We start from the raw sequence: 26782 nt of genomic DNA, 5'->3' as shown, positions 1-26782 counted from the left end.
CCATCACCCTATAAACAAAAATGGACATTTTTTTCCAGTAAATTCTGTCTGGCCTACATATTGCACCTTTCTGACTGCACCTCTGTAATGTGGTTTCTCACAGCAACCAAATCCAAAGGCTAACTTACTTGATTCTGTGGAAATCTTACTGGATTTCTGTGGAAAACTTTCCATCTTTAATAGGTAAATTGAAAATGACTCTCAAGAGAAGAGCTCTGAGAATGTACTCACCAGATCAGGGAGGCTGCTTGCTTTCTTCAAATCCAAACAAAGAGCAGACAGTGTATATTTGAAAGCCTTTTTGTCATGATTCAGATCACTTGTCCTAGTTTCCAAAGCCAACTCAATAATGTCAGCTTGAGAATTACAATGGGATATGTCAGTATTTATTCTACCTCTTCTCTACTTCATAACATCCTAGTCTCATTATTTCATCCCTGCTCTCCTCCCATTGTTAAATAGCTTGATTCTGTCAAGTTGAATAAATATCTAAATTCTGTCCATTGGAGAATGGCTCGGTTTCATCAGCAGATATAAAAGTCCACAAGTTCTTGAAAATGGAGCAGCACATTGTTGCTGCCTTTGTCTGTCTGTGGGTTGCCCCTCTGCACAAACCCACTAAAACTGAGATGAAGTGATGAGGGCTACAGCTCCTGCTCTCCGTGGGCTCTGCCTTTTGTGCTCTAAGAGAGCAGGCAGTGAGAGCCCAGCACCCGTGGGCTATACTTTGGCCACCCATGTGTTCATAAATCATGGGTGATGGTAAAAGAAAGTGTTTTAACTGCTGATTGCCGCAGACATGCTGAAGTAGCATGCTGCATTTTGTAAATATGATTTGGAGCTAATGAAGCAGATCAGGGAGAAGCAGTCTTTTACATAATGCCATTGCTTCAGCACTAACATGACTAATCTGTTTGGACAGGTAACGATGAACTTCTGAATGGCTTATTGCAGGATGCTTGAGTAACTCGGTTAGAAACAACCTTTGTACTGGCATGATAATCTTTTTATAAGAACAAGTGGCTGGGTTCTCTCCTGAAGTGTACTATTTTTGTTTCAGAGCAGTGGGATGACAAGTCTTGGGATAACGCATTAATAAAAAGACAGAAAAAAATCAGCCGAACTGCATTATAATAGCAGACTGCAAAATGTTATTTGGATCATTATCTGTGGATACATGGAGAGAGAAGAGAATGGGACTAGGGATGCATACTGATGTAGGGTGTCTGTTGAGGGATAGCTAAAACTGATACTGGCTGCCCATAGAAAGTTTGCACCTTTTGCTTGAACATAGATTAGGTATTTTGTAATTTACTTCTAAACTAAGGAAATTATAACAAAAAAAATCCTCTAAGTTTCAGTGTACTTGGATTTTTACAGAATCTAGACAAACCTGCATTAGTTCCAGGTCGAGGGATCTGGCCATAGAGTATTTTTGCGTTTGGTAGATTCATGGGTTTCTTTTACTTTTCTGACTCTGTACGTATATGTTATGTGCTGTACTAGGGGAACAGTACCAGAAGATTAAATCAATAATAATAAAGATTGAATGTACTTTTTTCTAGAGAATGGTGTAACGCTTTTGGCTTGTCCTCTTTATACTGTGACTTCTGGTCTGCTACCCTGCAGTGCTGGCTAACTCTCAAGAAGACAGCAACTCAACTTATATAAATATGTGAGTTGGTCATAGCAATGTAATTTTAATAAATTGAAGTTGTCTTTTGTGAATTAGTGGTATTGTGGCTTTATGCTTCTCCTGTAGAAAGTGTGCAGGTTTTTTAAACCTCGCAACAAGACAATATACCAGAGAGACATGGTGATTAGGTGAAAAGCACGCAGCAGCCTTAGAACTTGTAGCATTCCCAGTTTTCCAGCCTGGTATGTTCTTTGTTTTTGTCAAAGGTACAACTGCAGGAAGAAGCTATCTATGCTGTTCTGGATAAGTCTTGTTCTTGATAGCATCTTTTATCTTTCAGTAATATACCTCAGAGAAATGTGTCTTAAATGTGTTCTCTTCCACTTTTATTTTCATTAAATAATAAATTTAGCGTTGCCTTGGAGCATTGCTGTCCTTTATCTTAAGGAGAAATTTAGAAGAGTAGACCAAATAATGGCCTTATTCAACCAGAATCCTTTTATTTGGATTGTGTAGATAAAGCTGAAGGTGACTTGATAAAGAGTCCCATGCTTTGAAAGGACAGATTTCTTGAATGCACTTTTTTCATTATTGTGATCTTCTTGGCAAGATCCCCCTCTAAAACTGCTGTTGTCACATTTTTACCTTTCAGCAGGTTTCCTTTACAGAAGAGTTATGAGCCTGTCTGATGCATCTCTGGGAAGATTATATTTAGTCACTGGGAAACTCACTGTTGCAGCTGTTTCCAAGAAATGTAAATGTAGTCCTTAGCTATTGTACCGGGGTTATCATTGTGATAACCTAGTTAGGACTGTGAAGTTTGCAAAAATAGATTTTGATGTCTAACTTCAAGTATTGAATTGTATTTACTTTGTTCCAAAACTATTTTTTCCCCCCTATAATGAGTGTTTGATGAACACAGCTGCTCTGCTTGCAGCTTACATAGAAAGATTTAGAAGTAATTTTGTGCTTGTGTTTTCTTTCCTTTTTCTCTCCCCACACCAAATGGTAAACAATGCATAAAATTAGAAGTCAAGAAGAGCAAGAGATCAGGAGTTTGGGTTTCAATCCCATTTCCCGAGGCCTTGCTCAGGCCTTGAGTGCTCTCAGATAATTTCCACATTCTCCACTAGCAAACTTTACTGAGGCAACATGAGAATTTTCTTTCCATGCATTGGATTCTATGTGGTGAAAACTTAATAGCACATATGGATTCAGAATGTCTTTTTTGCATTAGCTTTAAATGTCTTGGAAGAGATCATCTTTGTTCATTATGAATTAACTGCTTCTAGTACAAAACACCTCAAAATTTCAGTATAGCAGTACAGCCTTCTTCATAAGTGATCTATGGTCTTAGTTTAAAATTAAGTTTTATAGATTTGACAGTTTCAATTTAAGCTGGTAAGACCAATAGCTCTTTCACACTGGACTTAGAAGAAAAAAGTTTCTCAGTTAAAAAAATAAATTGTTAAAAAGTTATGTTTCCTACAGTGATTAGGTTCTGGTGGATTGATGAGTTTATTTTCCAAAGATACTCCAAAGTTCCGAAGGATTTTGAAACCACATGAAGTCCTCAGTCTGTACTTGATGGTTCAGTAAGACAAGACCTCTGTGACAGCTGCTAAGTCATTGCGTCCTTGGAGCTCAAATCTTGAAGTCTCTAGGTTCAAATTCAAGCAAAGCCTATTTTTTGGAGAAGAGTGGCCAGTTTCATTTCCATAGCAAGTTCTGATTGACTTCTTGTGCAATTACTGAATGTTAGAATATGCCAGCCAGCATTCCTCAGTGGTGTCCTACAAATTTGAGGGCCTTTTCCCTACACTTGATTAGGACAAGTTTTCCCTAGTTTATTTCAAATGTAGAATTTTGTCAAGCGCTCAGAGACTGATCTGGCACTCCTGGTTCCAGGTTGGATATTGGTCTAGTAGTATGTTTAGTATAATTTTTACCATGAATTTAACTTCAGGTAACTTCAGGGAAGTGATCTCTGCCATGTTAAGTAACTATGTTCTTGGTTTATGGGATAAGCCTTCCTAACAGGACTTTGATCTGTTAATGTCATTGCTGGGGGAGCACATGAACCACTGCTGAAGCCAACTTGTGGACACAGTGGTGATCTCTGCCCTGGAAGTGGCAAAACCTGAGGCAAAGTATTAGCGAAAGCATTTCAAGGGGGTGAAAAGAAAGTGATTATAGGGTAAAGCAACTGGCCAAGAATTGCTGAAATGACAAGTTGTAATAAATGTTTGGGTACAGTTGCTATGCTTGCTCAATGCCTCTCTGCTTGTGAAGTTTAAACAACTCTATGCTTTTGCAGGAAAAAGATGATTAAGGTAAATGTGAATCAAAGTGTTTTTAAACTCACCTAGTGAGTTCTCACATTATATTAACAATTGTAATAACAAATAGTTCAGTAGAGCAGCAAAAGAAAGTGTATGTCTAAACAGCTTTTCATGCTATGAGTTAGTATGCAAAATGCAAATTGGATGAGGTAAACTGCACAGTTCCTTTCCCTTAATTACATTCTGGGTCACTGGCATATTTTCTTCAAAAACCAGCAGGAGGCCACTACAAAAACTCAGAGTAGAATGTTGAGCAAGACAAACTGGGGCAATAAGGGGAAATGTTTTCCTGCATTGATGGGGCAATTCTCCCTCTCCTTCCTACTTCCCATTACATTTTTGTGGATGTTCCATGGTGTAAAACTATTCTCAAGCTGCCTTCTTCTCATCTAGGTTTGATAACAAAACCAAAATATAGATGCCAGTGTACCTTGAAGCTGAAAGCGGATCCTGATGACTGGCTGCCTTTTTCTTATGTTGCCAAGCATTTGATTCCTCAAGTTTTGGAGGTGGTTCTGCTGGTGGTAGAGACTGTAGGTTCTCTGCTTGGTGTCCCAGCCAGGGAAAGCCTTTTCTCAGGACAGGGTTGGATACTGGGAAAAGGTTCTTCTCCCTGAGCATTGAGGCACTGGAACAGGCTCCCCAGGGAAGTGGTCAGAGAAGCAAGCCTAGCAGAGTTCAAGAAGTGTTTGGACAAAGCTCTAGGACACATGGTGTGAGTCCTGAGGCGTTCTATGCAGGGCCAGGAGTTGGACTTGAGGATCCTATCCTGATGGGTCCCTTCCAACTCAGTACATTCAATTCCATGATTTGATTATTTTTCATCAAAAATGTTACATTGAATAATTTTACGGTGTTTCAGTTTAGTCTTACTATCCTTATGTAGCTGACTGTGGTCTAGTTATCTAGAAATTATATGCTAGTTTAAATGCCTAGAAATTAGAATATCTCATTAAATCTGTTAAGATAGCAATCCTGTATATGAAACTGCCATTAAAAAAAAATTCAAAACATGTGAGTTATACTGATCTGAAGTATAATAAAATTATGTTCTTTTGGAGGTTGACGATGTTTGGCATTTTATACCCAACATGCTTCCCATATGCAAAGTAAATAGTTTGTAATTAAAATTAATTATGGTTTTGCTCCTACTAATAAATTTCACTGAATACATTTTTGTTCCTGTGATATTATAAATTAAAGTGCTGCAAGTGTAATATGTCCTTGGCCTCTTCCTTTCCTTTCTTGCTGAGGTGGAGATGAAGATATTTGGAACATAAATAGAAAGTGTCAAAAAAGAAAAAGTCTTCAGGAGTCTCAGTTCTCCCTCAAAGGAGGGTGAGTGGGCAGAGGAATCAAAATGATAGTATTTTGGGAAGGATTCTTTTCAATATCTGTCCAAATGCTTTTAAAACTTAATCCTGCAAATGTTTGTGAATGAGAGAGCATCACAGACCTTTCCTGTGGTTTTTCTCAGAGCAAAGCTTCATGTGTGTTTTAAAGATAAGAGATTTAATACTGATCCTTTTGTGGATGTGATTTCCAGAGATCTGCTGTGTGGCTGTGTCCATTCACACAGTAGATCTTTGGGAAGAGGAGGTAAATGAGGGGATTTTGATCCACTGTTTGTTGTTTCCTCCTCTCTGTTCAGGTGAGATAGTACTGGAGGGGATTTCTGCCATTAGGATCTATGGTCATAAAGTCCTGGCCATTTGCATTCCACTGCATGGAGGTGACCTGTGAAATGGCTTTCATAAAGACAAATATAATTCGATCCCTTCCTCTGTAAGGAGCCAGGCACTTAATACAATTGGTCAGCAAGAGTAGGTGGGTCAAAATGGAGAGGCTATTTAAATGACATCTTAACATATTTTCGGTTTTCCCCCTGATTACAGGGTGGAGGGTTCAATACAGTTTTAATAAGATTAAGATGTGCTGAACTTTCAAAGGATGTGCTCTGGAGGGGAATGGTTTTGGTTTTGTTGGGGGCTTTTTGTTTGTTTTTAGATGCTAGCATTAGGCAAGGGTGAAGGATAGAACAGTTTCAGTTGCGCAGCTTTTTTCAAAGTAAACAGTTTAACTACTGTGTCTCTGGGTAGCCACAATATTTTTTCCAGTGTTAGAGAAAGCATTCATTTCTAGGGTAGCAAAATGAAATACTATTATGATCTGACCACAATCAATATACTTAAATGGACTTAGTTGTGCTGTGTATTATCCTGAACACTGTTCAGCTGGACTGCTCTTGTGGTATTGAGAGGTCTTGGATTCAAATGCCAGTAGAGATGATTCTTGACTTTCGGGATGGGGTGCTCTCATATGTAGATGGGCTTTTCAGAATTGTCTGAGTATTTTCAGTGAGATGAGAAAAGTGACAAGTAGCCCCAGCTTCAAGTTGGTCCTACTAATGTTGTACAAAGTACTCATGGTGGGTATTTATGGATCTCTTTCTAAAATTATCATGAACCAGAGTTAAAGTGGTTCTCTGATGAATTTAAGGTTCTGAGGTTCTTTTTATCACACTCACTTTTCTGTCAAAGCTGAAATTTATGAACTTGTTTTGATTTTTCCTAGATAACTTCCTGAAGCTTCAGGAACTCTAAATCAAACTGTGTACTTGGTAAAACTGGACCTTTCTACAGGCCTTTTCCTGCTCTTGCTATGGGTGTGGGAGTTTTCAACATTTTTCCTACAGGGATATATAGCATCAAAGAAGAAACTTCAGACTGTAGTCAGGTTTATGAGCTAGTACTTGTGATTATTCTTTCACAGACCCATGGAGTGCTTTGGACAGAAAACCGATGGGTTTGGAGATGACTCAGATGTGTGATAGTTGATTTAATTTTAAAAGGGAATGGAAAAAGCCAATCTCTTCTGTTTTTTTCCTCTCCTTTGTAATAAAACCGTATGATGTGCACTCCTAGACAATTCCCATATGCTATCCAGTTACTTCTAGTCTCTGAGGTAGGAAAGAGAAGAAACTGTGTCAAACCTGATATCTGTGGGCATGTGATAAATCTTCTCTGCCTGTATCCAAGGGTAGAAAAGCATTGAGAAAATGTTCCCTTTCATGTTTCTTCATGATGCATATCTCTCCCCACTGTTTCCTTCTTCACACTTTATAAAATCAGCTTTCCTTCTGTTTTGTTTGTTTTTTTCCCTCAGGAATGTGATCTGAGGTATAGAATTTTGCTGCTGACATACATGTTTAATGTATATCAGCATAATCCAACCTTTGTCATGTAAATTTGAAAAAAAGAAAACACTTGAATGATTGAAGTCAAGTTAGCGTGAATCAAAGAGTCTGTGTTCTTTAGCAAGGAAACAAGGTGGATGGCTATAAGCAGGCAGAAATCCAGGTAGTGAGGCTTTCCAAGGGTGTCTGCAAATTCTGTCTCTCCTTTTTCATCATCCAGGCTTCTGTGTGATTCTTTGAAGCTGCTCCTGCTGATAAGAGAGAAGTTAAAAAGAAGGGCTGTTAAGGGTGGTGTTAGGAACGGTCTCTACAGTGTTGTAGGAGAGGGAGAAAAAGGCAAATGAGAGTGTCCTTGTGGCTTGTTGCAGCTCTCACTTTCAGCTGAGTATGTACTCTGTGCCTGCTTACTGAAGTCAGAACCAAAACTGTTATTGCTCTGACTAGCTCCTTAAAAAAAGGTTTGTATGAACACACTACATAAAATCACATGCACGTACAAATACTGATGACTAGAACATAGGAAAAGAAGCCAAGGTACAGACATAACGTGTATGAGCTAAGCTTACCTAGCAAGTTGTGAACATGCTGGCTGATATGATGGAGTCAGATTGGATTAAAAGGTCAGCCAGAATTCCTTCTAGCAAGAGCTTGGAAATCTCATGTTAATGAAGCTGAATTTTAAATGACAGATAAGTCTCTGACTAAATGCTTATGCTGTTTCTTCTGGCTTTTGTATTTCTCTGTGCAGTTTGAAGCAGTCACTCAATCTTTACCTATGAGTTCCTCTCTTTTTATTTATGAGGTATTGTGGCTTTTGATTGTAGATGTTGCCAATTCCAAATCCAGCATTCTGGCCTTCTCTTTGCAGGGCTAAACTTTGGAGGGACTTGACTGGACAAATTATACATTTTTCAGTATCATTTCATATCACAGATATTTTTAAACTAGATGTAGTTGAGATGTGCTACCAGTAGCCTTGCAATACTCTACAGAATTGTTTTGACATAAGCTGCTTATCAGTTTGGTCCTACGATAAACCCTGAGTTTAGATTTTGATCTGTGCAACAATGCTGTTACAGTGGTAGGAAGTGACATACTTAAAATGTTGTACCTTAACAAGAATTTAGATTACTACATGCTTTTAGGTATGTAGGATGTCTGACTTGTTTCTTCTGATGAAAGAACAAGGAGAAAATTACTGTACTTTAACACAAAAAATAGCTTAATCAATTTGCAGTTGATAGAATTTGTCTAAAATACATTGAAATATGACATTTGTGTTATGTAACTTTTAAGAAGTTCATACAAAACAATTCTTGACCTAGCATGCATGTGTTCCTCTGTAGCTTTTTAAAAATGTTTGACTACCCACATCTTCCATCCTTGGGGCAAGGCAGGTACATCCAAGAGTGTGTGGGGATTTGCTCAACTTCTGCTGATAAGGAGCATGGATTCCTATCTTCCTGTTGTAGTACTAAGACATAGAGATGAAATTCTGCCAGGGGCTGTCATTCTTCCTTCTCAGAGGAGTATGCGTTCAAGTGGTTATTTTGAACTTGCATTTCCATGCCTCATGTTGAGCATCTAACACTGATAAAACCTGAAAGCTGCTGTTAACTTCAGTGTAATTTTGCTCTTCAATTCCATCAAGACTCAAGCTTTGCCTAAAACAGTTGGTTAGCTCAGAGCTTTTGCCAATACAGCAATTGCTTTAGACAGGATAAGTATCCTTTGGGATGCCAGGAATTTTACTGTGTTTGTGGCTTTCTTGTGCATTGGGAGTATAACAAGTAGAATCCAATTTTTGCATGACTTCATCAGAAAAAAGTGCATTTCCAGCATTTTATTTAGCTGAATTAGGAAGAAAGAGGAAAGATCAGACGAGCATTCATTGGGTCCCATCCTAGAGAAGCTGTACATGCTGTCCTAGAAGTCATGGCAAGTACCTGATGAGTTTGTAAGACTTTCTTTTTTTTTTTGGCCCCATCTATTACATTTTCACCTCTTTAATATCAGTGCATACAACTGTAAAACTTGAAAGTGGAGTTTTTTGAGGTCATCTTAATAAGGGATGACTTGAAATGTGTTGCTAAACTATTCTTTTAAAGAAATGCATGTAAGGAATTTGACCAGATTTTACCACAAGTCTTCCCAGTATAAATTCTGTTTTAAATTTACTTTGAGCAAAAATACTTGATAGATTGTGTCACTAAAGAACTTAGTCAGTAGCTTCCTTAAATGAATCTTAGGTTCAAGATGGGAAAGCTGTTTTAGATAAGACTTCCTGGAAGCCTCTAGACTGATACTGCAGCTTTTTGCAACTTTGTTAAAGTACAGGAGGAAGATGACATTTTTTTCCTTGATGGTACATTTTCAGGATATTTCAGTTATTTCTCCTTGGAGAAGTGACATATGGTTCTTTCCCAAAGGAGTTGGTATTGAGTTTTGCTACTGGAAAGCGGGTGACTCTCAGTTTTATAAGCTTTCTTTAAAATGAGATATTAGAACAAAACAACAGAATTCAGCCTGCATCTCCATTATATTTTTAATGCTAGCAGAAGTTTGGATATCAAGTGTGCCTTTATTTTGCTGAAGTAAAAAACCCTGACTGCATGGTAACTTGCTTGGATTTCTTGCAGACAAGTGAAGTGAATGGGGATGCATAGGTCTGAGAGTTTGAATGTGAAGGACCCGTGTTTCAACTGCAGGAGCAGTCTGTAGGGATAGATGGAGTGAAGAGTTTAAGAATAGGTGGGTTTTCAGTTTGTTGAAGGTGAGTCCATGTTTATGGACATTTGCTTTTACAAACGGAACTTTAAAATCTGTCAAAATAACCTTGTAGCAGCTAGATCTGGAGTTCACTTGTTACAATCAGAACAATTGCATTCCAAGGCTTTGTGTTTGCTGTCTCTACATAGTAATCCAGATGAATTTCCAATGTTCGTGCTTGCTTTTAATTGCAAATAGTGTCCTGTCCACTGCTGCATATCCTGCTTTAGCCTGTTGCCTTTATTAGGTCATCCTAGTGTAGGAGTTGTGCTGGTTAACAATGACTCCTCAATGAATTCTGCTGAATCACTGTTAGTTTTTTCTTCAGAAGCTTTTGCTTATATATGCCTATATACTTTGATACCTAGTTTTTGACATTAGAGGTATTGCAGCCATCTTCCACGGATATACATGACACTTGATAGAAAAGCTTTTCAGAGAAGTAATTTTTGTTACGTATTGCCTGTGATATCCTTTGAAGTGTTGATACCATGGTTTTAGGGCTCCTGTGTCAAGGCTGTGAGTCTTGTTGAGAACAAGATAAAGGGAATGATAAAGTGAACAAAGACTGAACTCTGTCTCAGTGGGGAAAGAGAGATATTTTCTGAATTATGAAATACATAAAAACCTTTCCTCCAGTGAGGATTTACTCTGAAGTGGAAGGCAAGATTATGGCTATAAAACTATTAACTATGTTTTATTGTATCATAGCATGTAGTGGCAATGCTTGCTTTTAATTTTGAGGGTGATCTTCCTGTAAAGTAGGAGAAACATGTTTGAATGACTCCACAAAGGCTAAAGGCTTGTCTGTGTTCTACTCTACCAGTTTTGTCTCAGTGAATGTTTCCTTAAAGAAAAGGATGAGTTTAGCACAGTTCAGTAAAATCCATCATTTAGAGTCTGTTTTTCTTTCTGAGGTGAAAAGGTAACAGCCTTCAAGTAGTAGGGCTTGAACTGCTAATTCCCAAAGGAAACTTTACTTCAGAGGTTCCCCCAGCACTCATACAGAGTGCAGCAAAATGAGGAGTATAATAACGAAGCTATGGAACTGTGCTGATAGTTACATGCCCTTAAGAACAGTATAATGGTGACTAAGTCCCTCCTTGACCAAATAGTACAGAATCAATCTGTGGCCTTGTGTTAAATCTTGTAGGAATCTTCAAGAATCTAAGTAGATTTGAGTACATAAATTCAGTTGCTGAGTTTGGAATGATTTGCCAGGTGAAACTTTAATATGTATTCTTGGTCTGTTACTTTAGTAAAAGCAGCCTGCTCGTAGGGACTGTGAGCTGGATCCTTGGTCTTACTTGAATATAAAACCTGCTAATTCTGTGCCTTTGTTCCTAAATTACGGCGGTGTGGACAAGAAGAAAATACTTCTAATAAATGTGTAGGTTTTCTTTGTAAGTTTCAAATAAAAAAAGAGAGCAATACAACAGTTTGAGGTTTTACTTGTATTTTTTTTTTCTTCCTTTGCCACCCTTTTTTTTTTCTTTTTTTTTTTCTTTTCTTTTTTTTAGTCGAACTTGCTGCTTTATTTTTATACATCTCATTGCACTGGGGCTTGCCTGAAGTCATCACTGCTGTCCTTAGTTTGACAAGAATGAAAGGGGAAGCAGCCTTACATGACTGAAAAGCTTCAAAAACATTGCAGGAAGTAGCTTCATCTGTATTTAATGAAAGGCCAGAGCAGAAGTAGAAATCTGCAGAATGATCTGGCAGTAAGGTTTCAGCAACAGCAATTGTGGCATAGTTTTGCAAAAGGTGGGCAAATACACTCAAGGGCTTTCGGTGTTTTGAGCTGATTGAAGGCTCTCTGCACTTATATTTAGGCAGGACCAGTGCTGAGCTTTGATTTGCAGGTTCACAGGCAAGGTGGGATGAGGTGTTCTTGTTTTGGTTCAGTGGGGTGGTGAGGATCGTGCTCTGGGTGTGAACTTAGGCTGCCACCCACCCTGCTGGCTTCCCCTCACCAGCTAGGAAATAGCCCAGCTTTCCCAAGTGGAAGATGGGGACATCAAAATCTTCAGAACGGAATGGTGGTTTTTGTGTGTTCCTTTTCTCCAATGCATACAAGAATTGATACTCACAGAATATTAGTGTGTGAAATATCTTGTTCCTGAAATGACTTGCTGAAAGCCGTGGGTGGGTTTGATTACATATCCTCTCCAGCAGCAGCTGCCGTGTCACAGCTCTGGCCCCTACGTGCCATTCCTCTGCTCTCCATGCTGAACTACTCACCATGAGATGTCCCTAAGGCCTCTCAGTCAAAAAGAGAAGCAAGAAATTAATGCAGCCTGTTTTGTCTGAAAGGGCTTGGGGACATCTTGCGAGGAACAGCTGATGTGGTATGGCTGATGCAATGCTGGCCTCAGGCCGGATACCAAACAGTATGCAGAGGAGGATGCTGACCTCTGTAGCTGCCCAGCTGTAGCAGGAAAAGTGCATCCCTAAATTAGGCACTCAGAGTTAATTCAGTCACTTCTGAAAAGTCTCAAACTTCGACACTATTCCTACTGAATAATAACTTAAGCCTCTCTTACTGCTGGCAAATACCCAAGATGGCTCAGGGCAGGCAGTCTCTCCAGCTGGCCAGGCTGCCTGCACCATGCAGGTCACGAGGAATTTTAAGTTTTCATTCCATCAAACCAATATTAGTAATAAAAATAAGACCTGCTGCACAGAAGTGAACGTGTTTCTTATGTCAACACTTTTCCCTGCTCTTATTTTGGTAATGTCTTAAGTCGCTCTTTAGAGGCAGACTTTATTGGCTGTACTTTTCTAACAGGGGGGAATACTAAGTACTTGCAACTTAATCAGCCGTATAGCTGAAGAGAGGGTTTTTTTCTCCCTAAGTACTTTTATGTCCCATAATGAGCTGGTATTTTATAACTTCTGATGGTAATTTATTCCATATGCCTTCCATTGCATTGGGATAAAGAGCTTTACTGCAGAATCCAAAGCAAGTGGCTATGCGTATTTATTTAATAAGGTTTGATGTCTCTGCACCAGGCAGGATGTCAGTGTATTGTGTACTCGGAGCTCTCTCAGGCTGCCTGTGGTGAGATCTTAGTTCTTTAACATCGTGGAAAGATAACTCCTGTCCCATCCTTACTATGAATCAGGGTAGGTTCTGTGGTTCCAATGACAGTCCTGCTGTTTCAATCAAATTTCTTGCTTTTCTTTATCCTTTTCTTTATCCTTATACTGCTAGCTTCCCTCCAGGACTTGGGAGGAGTTAAAACTGAGAGGAATTCAGCCATGAATATCAAGATAGCCAAATGAGTGGTCTGCTCATAATTCCTTGAGGCATCTCTTCTAATGACTTGCACAGAACAAAAGTCCTGTTGTGGAGGTGCTTAGGAGTTGCTGTAGTCTTGGAGACCTGACAGGAATGAAAAATAATCTTTTTATGGTTTCTTGCTAAAATACTCAAACTGCTTTGGTTGGGCTTAGTGTTTGAAAAACATTTTCTGGTATGTGACTCTTCTGGATGTTCTGGCTTATTTGCCTTCACTCTGATCAGTGGAATAATTATATTTAAAGTTTTTGGCAAGATTGAAATTTATGTTTCAAGTTGCAAAGGATCATCATTACCATTTTACCTGCACAACTGTTGGCTTTGGTATAATATCACAGGCCCCTGTGAAAAGTCATTTGCTTTCTTCAGGGTTAGTTAAAACTGAACTGTATGTGAATTTCATGCAGCCTTCCAAGTCTTGACTGGGAGGTCTGTGACACAGATTAAGGAACATGATTTCAGATCTGCTGATGCTTTTACTGAAAGCAGTGCTTCCACTGGTACTGTTTGAGGCAGGGTACCTCAAAACCAACAGGTTTTTGGTGGTGATGCTGTAGGTATGCCGTGATTTGTGGTGTTTAATTTGTACCCTAAAGGTCCAAATTGCTCCCCATCTTTCTGTACCTTGTAAGAAAAAAGGTCATTTGCCTTTTGAATTGACTATTTTCCAGGTCATAGACAACTGCAGGTGTCGTTCTGAGCCTTTCCCTTGTCCTCCACTCCCCGGCCTGTCAGGGACGAGCCCTCTTACAGGAGACTCTGCCACCTGCTGCTTTCCTCCCTGAAGTGAGGAACAGCCAGCCTTAGATCGCATCACACTCGTTCCAAGCCCCATCCCACTTCTGCTGTGGCACAGCTCACTGCCATTTAAACTTCTCCTGCTTTCATGCTCTCTTGGCAGCTAATACCTGAGCTCTTTAAAGCTCAGTCTATCCAAGCTTATTTTTCAGTAGGCAAGGCTGCTACTTTTCAAAAGGCTTTTGCTCACAGTTACCTGCAAAAAATACTCGGGCAGATTTAGGAATCTAGGAATTTAGTTCTACAACTAGTTGGTATGTTCCTGATTAACCTCTGCTTACAATCGAAATAAGCCAAAATCAGTGCCCTTTGACCCATTTTTTTCCCTACTTGCATGATAATAGTATCACAGGGTTTTATCAAATATCAATGATTACAATCCTTAAGCAGGAGGAAAACTGAATATGTGAGCAGATTGCATCTCAGGCAACAACATGTGATCCAATATTAAACATGAGCTTTTCAAGTTACAGAATCATGGAAGAGCCCAGGTTGGAAGGAACCTTGGAAGATCATCTGGTCCAACCAGATGGTTGGTTATGTCGTGAAGTAGACAAGAATAGGAAGAGAGAAACCATTCGCTTTAATGACATAGGTCTGGTGTTTATTTTTGTATGTTCTCATCAAGAACCTTCTGGCTTTCACTTAGCAAAGGATAGTACATGCTGGGGAAAAGCACCTTAAATCCTTTGAAGGGTTCTTTTGAGTTAGTAGTAGTAGTTTTAGGTCCAGCTGTGCCTAATATCATGTACCTAGTCCAAGAGAGTCTGGTCCTAGAAAACAGATTTCTCAGGCATCTGAATTTATTTTTCTTTCCACTACTAACTTTTCAGTATCCTTTGTGAAGTCTGAGTACCTAGTATGATACTCATTTTACCACTGGACTAGGTGGGATAATGCTACTACTTTATTGTTCCAGAATGCTGTTGTGTTTCCTACCAAGCCTCCTGGCTGCAGGACTGTAGCCAGAGTTTGTAATCCTTGCTATCCACGATATTCCTGAAAAATTTCTGAGGTTTCGTGTTTTTCAGGACACAGGTTTACCCATGTTGCCCTTGAATGTTCGTGAAAGTTGCATTTGGTTATGTTGAAATGCTAAATGAGCTTGTCTTGCCAAGAGATTGAGATTATGCCTTGCAGTTTTAAGGGGTTTCTATCAGCAGCATGGTCTGCTTTTCCTGAGAAGTTAGAGAGCACACAGTCAGAAAACAGACCTGGGAAGATAAAACATAATTTTGGAGGTGCACCTGCACACATCTCTGACAGCTATTCCTTATGCAGTTGTGCTGTTAGTATTTACCAGGCGCTTTTTACTCCGTTGCAGAGATGCGGTTGTTAGTGTGTGTTAATTCTTTATTCAGTGCTCTGTGACATGAAGCCCATCATTCTGTACTCAGTTACTTTAAGAACTAAATGTTTCATATTCCATATGTAATCTTCTATTCAGCTTTTGTGTTTGTTAAGGCTGAGTTGCTCTAATTTACTCACTTGCATTCTCTATCAGTTGTCTTGTGGCTTTGCATGGAAGGGGTGTCCCATTTCCCTCTGTTAGGCAGAGTTAATCCACAGCTTCTGTGGTTGGATACAAATTTGCTTGGCAGTGTAACTGCTGCTTTCTTGCCCAGATCTGGCTTTCTTGGGGCACCTGTTTTTGAATTTGATGCAATACCTTGTGGGCATTAAAGTTTCAATGTTTCAGCTTCAAGCAACAGTGATATTCCTGCAGATCCAAACTGGCAGACACTGGTAGCCTAAATGTTAGTGTTTATTAGAGCAGAGCAAGGCTTGAGGGTAACTATGCCAAGTGTTGGCTCATTAAATTGGCAGGAAGATTCAAAAAGGCTGCCTTTAAAGATAAGGATGAGAATTGGCATGGGCTAGGCAGGGGTGAGAGAATGGCAGTGGGTTGGGCATGGGGTAGGTGTCTTCTATCTTTCTGTAGATAATTTGAAGGCAAGAGCAGACTCATTGAGACAAATGAGCTGTCATGCAAGCAGGAATAATAGTGAGTGGAAATAAGTGTGCAGCACTTGTCACTGCTTGAGATCAGTAGGCACAGCTCTGAAATATTGGTGTTAGAATCAACTCTTCGCTTTTCTGGAGATCTAGTAATAACTCCTAATTCATTCCTTGTGTTTAAGAATTTTGGTCAACGTTAGTGCAGGAAAATTAGTGATTTATCTTTTATCATGATGGGGAAGCTACTTGGAATTAACATGCCCTTTGGTTTGTTTATTCAGGGGAGCTCCCTCCCAAAGTTCACCAACACTGGTGTTCTTACATAAATTTGAACTGGTTTAACCTGAACATGATTAGCTCTTGTCTCTGTTTGCAAAATACTTAGATATATTTGGATGACTCAGATCTGGGCTGGACTGTTTAGGATTTGATAGGGTAACTTGGTGTAGATAAATCAGATTAGAATGAGTAAATTGTGCCTCCCGTTTACATCCTGAAAGAGCAGAGGTGAGAGATGCTTGTCTTTGTTTTGCCATTGCTCATAATGTTTTCTATAGGGCAGAATCTTAGTAGTAGATTAGATTAGTAGAATCGTAGACTTTTAAAGTCGTTTAACAGATTTGGTCTAATTGGTAGTTATGCTAACAATCTGAACTACTGAAAATAGTGAATTCATTGTAATACAGACAAAAGAACTTGACTCTTTTCGAATCTCTACTCAGACTAAAGCAGGGTCTTTGAGGGGTTTCATCTAGGTTGCACCTGCTAACATAATGGCTGAGTGTGCTGCCTCCGCTGTGGGGTTTGGGCTGAGCAGTGTGGGCTGGGGAAGATAGGACCTGTGTTCTTTGGAAAGCTTTAGAAGCTGGTTGAACCATGACCTGAAGGATAGCCAGAGGAGACATGGAAATGCAAAGATAAGGGTCAGCATGCACTACATCACTCCCTTCTGCAGTTACCACACACCATGTGAGCTCAACAGGAACCAAATACTTTTTGTTGCAGATGAACATTTGATTTTCAGGTTCCACAGAGAATGCTGATACCATTAGTTGGTGCTTCTATGATTATTGCTGATTATTTAATGTAACCTGCTCCTCATGATACCAACCTGTCACATCCTTCTACCTATGGAAGGAGACTGTACTGAAGCTAATATTGAATTACTTGCTTGCATGGTTTTGAAGCTGTATTTAATTTGTCATGCTGCTGTTTGTAACTTGAAAATTTGCTGATCAAGTGTCAGGATGACTTGAGTGAAAGAGGCGAAGATTTTCTGTGATTAAGTGGATGCTTTTGTTTCTATTTCAGGAAAGCCCCACAGCACTGGCAGCTCCGAACGGATTCAGCTCTCAGGAATGTACAATGTTCGAAAAGGGAAAATACATTTGCCAGTCAACAGATGGACAAGACGCCAAGCTATCCTTTGTGGAACATGCCTCATTGTCTCATCAGTAAAAGAAAGCCAGACTGGAAAGATGCATGTCCTCCCTTTAATTGGTGGAAAAGTAAGTTATTTTATTTTTTTATTTGCTTGGTTAACCTGTGTCTTTTTATGAAGAGAAGATTGCATTCAATTAAGATGATTCTGACCTTCCAAAAGCTTGTTTCTGTAAATGGGATTTTCAGAGTATATAAATGACTTTTGATTATGGTTGGTCATATTTAACCATTTAGAATGTTTGGATTAAAACTACAAAGAGAAGCAATGGATGCACAATCAGTGTCATTTTCTTGTGTACAGTGTTAAGGAGTTTATATGTGCAATAGCATACAGCCAAAGGATACGTGCGTATCTACTGTGTATGATCTGTGCTGTTCCTTCTCATCCAGGTTTTATCCATGCTGGGTTATTCTTAAGTTCTGAAAATCAATAAATAAGGGCATGGGCTTATTCTGAACATTGGGGGAGTTTTGAGTATTCAGCATTGTATGAGTAGTGGTCTGTTGTAAGCTAACGGCAGCAAACATTTTTCCTTGTGAGAAGCTGAAACCAAACTTTTTTCTGATAGATTACATCTAAAATCCAGGAATCCTGGACTGAACACAAAGAAATTTTTTTCCCATGGTGATGGTGACTGAGCACTGGCATAGGTTACCCAGATGAGTGATGGCATATCCATCACCCCTGGAGATACTTAAAAGCCACCTGGACATGGGCAATTGGCTGTAGGTGGACCTGCTTGAGCAGAAGGTTGGACCAGATGACCTCTAGAGGTCCCTTCCCACCTTAACTCTTCCATGAAAATGTAGTGAATACAGTAAGATTACAACACTGTTGTAACCTAAGTAGTGTTTCAGAAAACTATCATTGTCTTATTTAGCTGAGGTAATGGGAAGAGAATCATTATCTTGAGGATGAATTTACACCTTAAGTAATCCTCTTTGCCTTATGTACTGGTAATTCTAAAATATTATTTGGCAAGAAACAAGCTTCACAATATTATATATGCAGAATAGAGTTGATTCATTAATATTCTATACTAGCAGTGTGAAAAGTAGTTCTGCCTGCTAGGAGCTGTTTTTCCTACCTGTTTTATGCTTCTTCACAAGATTCTCCAGCTCTTCCAGGGAGATACTGAAGTAGAAACATTGTCCTCTTTTGGCAACAGGGTGTGAACTGTGAGAGTAAATTGTATTCCTGGTTTTAGGTTCCTGGAAAGGGCAGGATTAAGGTTCCCATCAGCCTTCTCCTTGAGATTAATATTCTTTTCATGTCAATATACTTACTTTAATTTAAAAGTACCATTTTAATTGCTTAATGTGGAATTTCTAAGTAGCTTTTGCACAGAAATGCCTTATGTGATGTAAAACATGCAGACTGTGTTGAGCAGAAAGTTGACAACAAATTTTAAAAGAAAAGGATAACTAAGCTCAGAAAAATGTACTGAGGGCTTCTGCTGACAAAGCTTGGGAGGAGGGTGCTTGGCACAGAACTAAGTGTTTTTTAAATTATTGCTCAAAAAATATTCTTCTTCATCCCCATAAATACTCTGCACTTCCTGGTTTGCAAAGGCTTTCCAGAATGCTGTACTGAGGCATTGAGACCATAAGTTGTGTGGGACTTCTCGTGTATGGTAGCAGAATGATGTATTCTGGGTGTTTTTTAGCAAGTTGAGAAATGCCAAAGAATTTAATTGGGCTGTAAGAGAAGCATTTTGTTAAGCCTGTTTTTAATAACCAGGGAGTATAAACTGTATTTTTTTAGGTTGCATAAAAACAGTCTTAAATGTGTTTCATTGGCAAACCTTTTATGGTATTCAGTTTCTTTTAAAATGTTTATGTTCTTGGTGGTTTTCTCCATTAGTTCTCTCCTCCTTCAGTTCTCATTCCTGCTCGTGTAGATTTCATGAGTATTGGTCAGCCAAGATCCAGTTTGGGTGTTTGAGATGGCTAGTCCAGCTCTACTTGATCATCTCCTCTTGGGCACACTTTACCTTGGGGAGTTCTGCAAAGAGAGTTTTTATTCTTGTTGACTCCCAGTTTTGTGTCTCTGCTGTAGGTGGAAGAAGTGAAAAAGCACCAGCACTGTTTAGCATTTAGCTCCTCTGGACCTCAAAGCCAGACCTACTACATTTGTTTTGATAACTTCACTGAATATCTGCGATGGCTGCGACAAGCATCAAAGGTGAGAATGCTGCTAACTCTGGTGTGAATGGGATGTTTGGAGAGTTTCCCCCAGTTCAGTCTTCTCCATGAAGCAATACTGTCCCTCTTCTGGGTTGATTGACTAGAACTGCTGTTGCTGCTGTAAGTGTTGTGTGGAAATACTCAATTTGAGAGCTCTTGGTAACAGGCAATAGGAAGATGAATTCTGCATTTACACCAAGACTTCTTTCTACTGAGGTTGTGTAAGCAAAGTGGTGTACTGAACTTCTTCCATTTTCTTATTAGCTAGCTGAATGGATCTATTGAGATCATTATAACAGTAAGGATTACAAATATAACTGTCAACATTTCAGTTAAAAAGCTTTCTTTTGGTGTTTTAATAAAATAGTGTCAGGATTTTTTTTAATTCATTCCTTACACAGAACCTAGATATTAAGTTGCTAGGATAAAGGATTTTTTTTCCTGCTTTGAAGTGTTGCTGAATCTCTCTCTAGTTTAATAACTATTTGATTTTTGGGTTATTTGTAATATGCAAATAATTTCCTGTCAGTGAAAAGAGGTTACTAACTAAAACCTTTGTATAGCAAATTTTATACTGGGCTTAGAACACAATTATAGGAATTTGGGGCCTGCATCATTTCATTTAACTCTTCAGTCCCACTTTGTCATTGAAAGGTGTTTTTGCAGTTGTCTGTTTTATCACCTAATCCCTGCCAGTATTTTGCTAAAGCCTTATATATCTTGAACCACTCTACTTCTCATACTTTTTACAATAGACTTATTTTGGTGTGCTGTCAGCATCTATTTGGTTTTGTAGTTGGACCTAAACTGTTCATTTTTTTTGTACTTGATGGGACTATCAATGCTCTTTACTATATAAAAGTAACTTAATTTTATGTAGCAGTGCTTAAAAACACTCAGCGCTAGATCTTTTTTGTCTTTAGATTGCAATAATATATTATCCAGATGATTTCCAGTGATAGAGCCTAGGTTCTGGCTTTTTAAGAGGTTTGATTATATATCTAACTTTCTTCTAACAGTAACTAATGCACCTCCAGGCACATGCATCATTTAAAATGTCTTTTAGGGATTTTTTCCTAGTAAGTTTTAGAATTCTTTTTAAAGAAGTTGTTCTGGCATATCTGCTTAGGTCTGTTAAGCCTCAAGGTAAAAATCCCCAAGGTATGTTTTATGAGATGGTGAGGCATGGGGTGTCAGGTTTTTGAGTTCTTGCCACTTTGGGGCTGTCTCTAGGACAGCAGTGTCCTTTCATCTCCAGAGGGTTTGACATCAGATAAATGAAAAGCAAATCTAATGAGTGAGGAAAACAGTGGAAAACAATGAACTTCAGAGCTAGAGATAAATGGCCAGAAAGCCCCTCTGAGTTACTGGCAGCATAAGCTTGTTCTGTGCCATGCTGTGCTTCTCTCTCTCTGGTTCACCCAAATGACTAACAGCATTGGGATGATAGCCAGCATGAGAACACATCCCCATGCACTCACCATAACCTCCCATTTTTATGTAAGTGGAGAAAGAAAATACATAGTTTCAAGTGTCTTTTCAGACTGTCAGATGTGAAGAAACTCTCAGTGCTACTCTTTTAGTTGGTAAAACATGCTTAGAGGAAAAATAAAGGCATTTTCTCCAACTTCCCAGCCCCCAAACATGAAACTTGGCATTCTGCATTCATGGGTTTTCAAACAGTACTTTGCCACTTCAAGTTGTTTTTTTGATGTTTGGGGTTCCTGTCCTGAGACTGAAAAACAGAGACAAGCATGATTGTATGCAAGGCAGTTGTGTGGGAAGTGCTGCACAGTGACACTGTTTCTGAAGAACAGAAACAGGGAAACTAGTAATGCTGCAGAAGTAACTCAGATTTCTTCCAGCTGGTGCTGTTTGTGTCAAAGTGCTTAATTGTAAGGTGCACCACACCTGATTTACATGTATAAAGAAATGATGGAAGTTGAATCTTCAGCTCTGTAGTTCAGGCAAACTAATTTTCTTATGCTAGGAAAACCCCCCAACATTTATATGAGGTATTCTGCCTCAGGTGTTTGGAAACGAATCAAGTTCAAAGCTGCTGAAATATTCATGCTAACCAGGAAAATACTGTGTTTCAAAAAGCAAGCAAATTTAGGAACGGAGGTATTATGGCTCTGAAACTTAGCTTCTAGTTGCTTGCTGTGGGCTAGGTCACATGGTGCTTACAGATTCTTTCCTAATACTCATAATGTATATAGTATTTGCACTTTTGTGAATTGCTATGAATAATATTTAAGACTGTATTTTAAATATAGATGTTGTTTAATGGCATTTGTTCTGAAAGTGACATTTGTGTTAACTTACATTCGGTGGTAGCTCATCAGAGTAGTTCTTCTTCTGGTATGTACTAGGCTTCTGATCCTTTCTTAGTGTAATGAAAGCTTTAATTATAAATTCTTATTCAGAAGGAAATCCCTGGTAAAATATTTCATTAAAATTGCTCAATTCAGTTTTTAACTATGAAAAAATTTTCATGTCTGTCTTCTGTATACTTCATAAGAGCTAGAAGATGATGTTATTTTAACTTTTAAATAACAAGCTCAATCTTGAAAGGAGACTTGCAAAGAATGCTTGCTCTGCAGTCTTTCTCCCCACAGAATATTGGCAGTGTTGACTTTTTAGTGGTGTTTCAGAATGAGACAAATCCTAGCGCATCACTCCTGCAATAAATATGTGTATGCTTGAAAAGATTTGAATTCATGTTTGTGGAGACTGGGGTTCAATTTAATTAAAAATAAGCATCGCTCCTGTATAATCAGGTTCATTCTAACCGTGGAATCTATCATAGCCAAGACAGCTCTCGTGCTCTGCCTCCATAAATTTTAGGAAGGTGAATAGGTTGTTAGGATTGGTTTTCCTATATGTACATGTCCTGAGGTGAAGAGAACTGTTTTCAGGACAGACTAGAATTATTGCACAAAAACTGACCTAAATATCGAACTTGATGACATACTTGTTCCAAATAGGTCACTTTTAGATACTCTGATTTAGCCTCAAACAGAATATTTTTAAAAGCTGGAGATGTGTCTTGTTCGTTAATATTGATAGTTCTATACCACAGTGCATTTCTTTCCTTTTACTTTCCAAAAACTGGAGGCCTAATTAAGGAAGCTTAAAAGGAAAACAACAGCAACAGATTTGGTCCTTTGTGATCTAATGCATTCGTTCTCTTGCCAAATGTTGAAAAATAAGCTTATGCAACTGGGAAGGGGGAGCAGAGGGGAAGGAAAGGAACATCTTCACAGCTTTAAAGAATTTTGTCTGCATAAGGTTGTCATCATGGTTCTGGAACTGTCACAATTACTTGCACAGCTAATCTGCCACTGTTTGCTACTTGAATGTCAAGTGCAGAAGGACAGGACAAAGAACTCTGTTTAATAGTGGGGATGATGTTCCTCATTTGGCATTTCCAAAAGCTAAAAAGCTACAGCTTTAATGTAGAAGAGAGAGAGGTGTTATGCATATGGTGTTAGGGAGTGGTGGGACTTGCTGTTGTGAGGCTTTTATTTGGGATGTGGTCTGCTGTTTGATGCTTCTAACAGCTAAACCTAACCATTTTTCAATGTGTGAAATTTTTGTTGTGAATGTTGCCTGTGACACAATTCATGACATGGATGGTTTGGCTAGAGTATAAAAGGATTAGCAGTCCTCTATGTCCCAAGTTGAAATAGGATGTCAAGATCTTCTTTGGAAATCAGTATTGCAGAGGTTATGCCAGGATGCATTACAGAATTTTATCTTCTTGGAAATAGTGTGTCCCACTGGGCATGGCTGGGATGAGTTATCTGAGCCCACAGAACTTGTCCCCTCCTGGCTGCAGGAGAGCAGGATGTGTGTCAACAGCTCCATGTGACAATGGTTTCCTGCTCTGGTGCTTGGTTCAATGGGGTAGGTAGAGGAAGAGAGACGATGAGGGACAAGGGCTGTAGATAGTGCATGTCTGTGTAGGTAGGGAGAGATGTACAGGCCCAGAGCTTTGTGTGTCTGCACACCATCGACCAGAGTTGGACAGCTGTGGCAGTGAATAAGTTATTGTGTGGGGCTTAAGTCCTACACACTGAAGAGGCCTGCTGTTGAAAATACAAGAAATGTCCAAAAATAGGATTTAAAAACCTATGAAATCTAAGAATTTTCTCCTGTGTGCTCTTATACTTTCCTTTCCCTGTTTCAGTCAGCTCTGTGTTAAAGTCTGTAGTGGAAGTGTGTGGTGTTCCAAACAACCGTAGCCTGTGAAAAAGGAGAGACTAAATGATGATGTCAGTGTACATTATGTTTAAAACATGGTAAAAATAGCAAGAATAGCAAATTGAACTGAGAAGGGCATGCTGCCATGTTGGCCTTCTTCCTTTCATGTCAGTGCAGAATGATCTCTTCATACAATTATTTCCACTGTGAAGCTAGCAGAAGATAAGAACAGATTAGAATTTAGCTTACATTATACAAGTAAGTAATGCAGGAGCCTCTACAGCTGTAGTCTCCATCTTTCCTCAACTTGTGTTGAGATCTACCTGAAGCAGCAGTACAAAAGTATTGGTTTTGCTTTTCACTTTTTTTTTCTCTAAAGCTATCTAGTTCTGAGCGTCCGCCTCAGCCTTCTAATTATTTTTACAGTACAAATTTGACAATTGTGTAGAGACCCTTGTAAAAGGGGAGTGTGAGTCCTGTAAAGAAGACAGAGCTAATCTCTAACTCTGATACTTAATCTGATGAAAAGGTTTGAGTTCTGACCACATACTTTGTGCTACAGAGCACATTTATATATATAAATCCTACAGAATATAGAAATTAATTCCTGACCTTGACTGCAGTTTTGCAAAAATATTTCCAAAATAGGAGACCAAGATGATTAGCTTTTGGATGTGTTTTGCAGAAACTGCTGAGGAAATGCAGTGAGCTTTTCAGTTGTGCTTCATCCACCTTTGAGATAGGGATATATCATTAATCATGGGATTTCTTTTTCCTTCAGCACGTAAGATTCTGCTCATTAATTAAAGTGATGGGAAATAAGGCATATCCACTTATGCATATAGCTTTATCTTTATTTCAGACACTCTCAGATATTAGCGTTTAGCTTTCTCCTGTCAGCCATAGTCAACCAGGAGAAGTTGTGTGAGCTGTTCACACCAGCTTCATTTTGGAACACAGACTTTGCAGAGCTTTTTAATACAAAATACAGTTTCCAGTCTATAAAGAAGGCTTGAATCCACTAGTCTCATGGTTAACTTAGCCCTACATTTGCTTTGGCTTGCCCTCTAGGTGATTGACCTATTTCATATGTATTTCTGGATACTGTAATGAGCTGTCTTCACAGAGTTCATCACGGCAGTGATTTTTATTACCAAGCTTCAGTTGTTTCTGGAGGCATTAGGGACAGGCTTTTCTAATGCTTACTGGTCAAAGCAGGTTCAGAATACCTTTTTGCAGAGCTTTGATCACAGAGCAGCACCAATGGTGAGTGTAGGGTAAAACCACACACAAGCATAAAGTAGTTTATTTTAAGTTATTTGGGATGTTACTTGTTACAGTGCTGATAATGCTTCTGTACTTCTATTTCACTGGATGCACTGTCTCCTCTCTAAGTGTGTATTAAGCCCCCTAAGCAATGGATTACCTTCTTCTGGAGGAATATTGTGGAGAACTTTCCTTTCCATGCAATTTGAATTTCTAGATGAGTATTTTTGCTTTTACCTTTCGCTGTTGGTTATCACCTGTGGTCATTCTACAGGGAATGACTGTGTCATGTGAAGCATGTGTGAAGCAGACTATTTGTGTTGCACTTAGGAGTTTATGACATTTCCTTTTAACTGTAGTATATGTGTTTGAGTGTATCATTGTCATTCTGGACTGCCTGTTTTTTTTGTGTATTCGGGACAGATCGGAAGTCAGGAACATGCTGGTTGGTCACTGAGAAGGTAACCATGAAGTAGTTGGTTTGTTTCTTATGCCACTTGAGCTTGGAGGCTGGAAAATGAGTCTTTATTCTAATATGACCTAAAAATTAGTCTAGTGAACTGCCAGCATCAGTGGGCATCTTTTGACAATAGCCTGTAACGAAAGCTTGATTTCTTTGGGAATAACAATTGGGGTTTCTTCACACTTGATACTAAGCACCCATTAGCCTGTTGGAAAAGTTGATTTGACATCTAGTCAAGAAAAGAGAACCCAGAAAGCTTTTCTCATTTTTCAGTGGGTCTTTTTTTTGAGCTGGTTTTTACTTACAGGAAATATGATGACTCTAAGTTTAGTACAAGGAAACCTTTTTTCCTCTAATACCATAAAATGACAATGTTGAGATAATGCTTTTGCTAAAAATAGATCCCTAAAAATAAACCCACAGCTTCCTTTTGGTGGTGATTGCAAGTACTCAAACATAAACAAACTGGTTTCCATGCAGAACTTGACTTCCTCTTTTCTCTGTGTGCGGAATCTTCAGTACTTGGACCTTTGCTCTGAAGTCATATCTGGTCATTCTTCCTGTTGGTGGCTTCTTATCATCTCAAGTGTGAAAGCAGAAGATTGGGGAAAACAAACTTGAAGCCAGTTTTGTTGCTCTTTTGATGATAACACTTGAAAGTATTCCTCCTCTTTCCCTGCAAAGCCTATTCTTTTGTGCCTTTTGTTATTAGAGGTTAGTTGAACATTTTGGAAATTAACTTCTGGGTGTGTTTCAGTGTAGTCAATCAGTGTAGTGATGGTTCAGGAGGGAAGCCTGCTATTTTGTCTCAGCTGATTAATTTTGCATGTCTAAATAGTTCAGCTGATTCTAAAGTAATGTTTTTTAAGTGTAACTTAGTAAAGAGCTGATTCTAAAGCTCTTCATTTGTGTTTCAGAGAAATAGTTTCCCTGATTTTTTTTTTTTTCTTTTGCTGGAATTTTGAGTCTGTGGTTCTTGTTTTGGGCTTGCTGCCTTCAGTTAATGATGATGTTATTGAAGTATTGCAGCCAATAGTGAGAACAGAAAACTAGCTATCGCCCACACATCTGGAATAGCACTCAGGTACTGTCTTTTGAAGCCTCTAAATCAGATTCTAGTATTATTGAAGCTTAATGTGTGGAGCTCTTGCATAAATGCAGGAAAGCATCACCTGGAAGCTCAGTGAGGTGTTGCATATGTTACCTTTAAAGGTAT

The 26782-nt window shown here is 38.9% G+C and overlaps 1 protein-coding gene across 1 annotated transcript in view; it reads left to right on the top strand.

The window, feature by feature from the left end:
• Positions 1-26782, top strand: part of PHLPP1 (PH domain and leucine rich repeat protein phosphatase 1) — a 136241-nt gene that overhangs the window by 55169 nt on the left and 54290 nt on the right. The window contains exons 2-3 of the mRNA XM_015617996.1: positions 17313-17509; positions 19504-19629. Coding sequence (XP_015473482.1) covers positions 17313-17509; positions 19504-19629 — 323 coding nt within the window. The remainder of the gene's footprint in view (positions 1-17312; positions 17510-19503; positions 19630-26782) is intronic.

The sequence above is a fragment of the Parus major genome, chromosome 2 (genome assembly GCF_001522545.3).
Source record: "Parus major isolate Abel chromosome 2, Parus_major1.1, whole genome shotgun sequence".
NCBI lineage: Eukaryota > Metazoa > Chordata > Aves > Passeriformes > Paridae > Parus > Parus major.
This window is presented reverse-complemented; position numbering and strand designations above follow the sequence as displayed.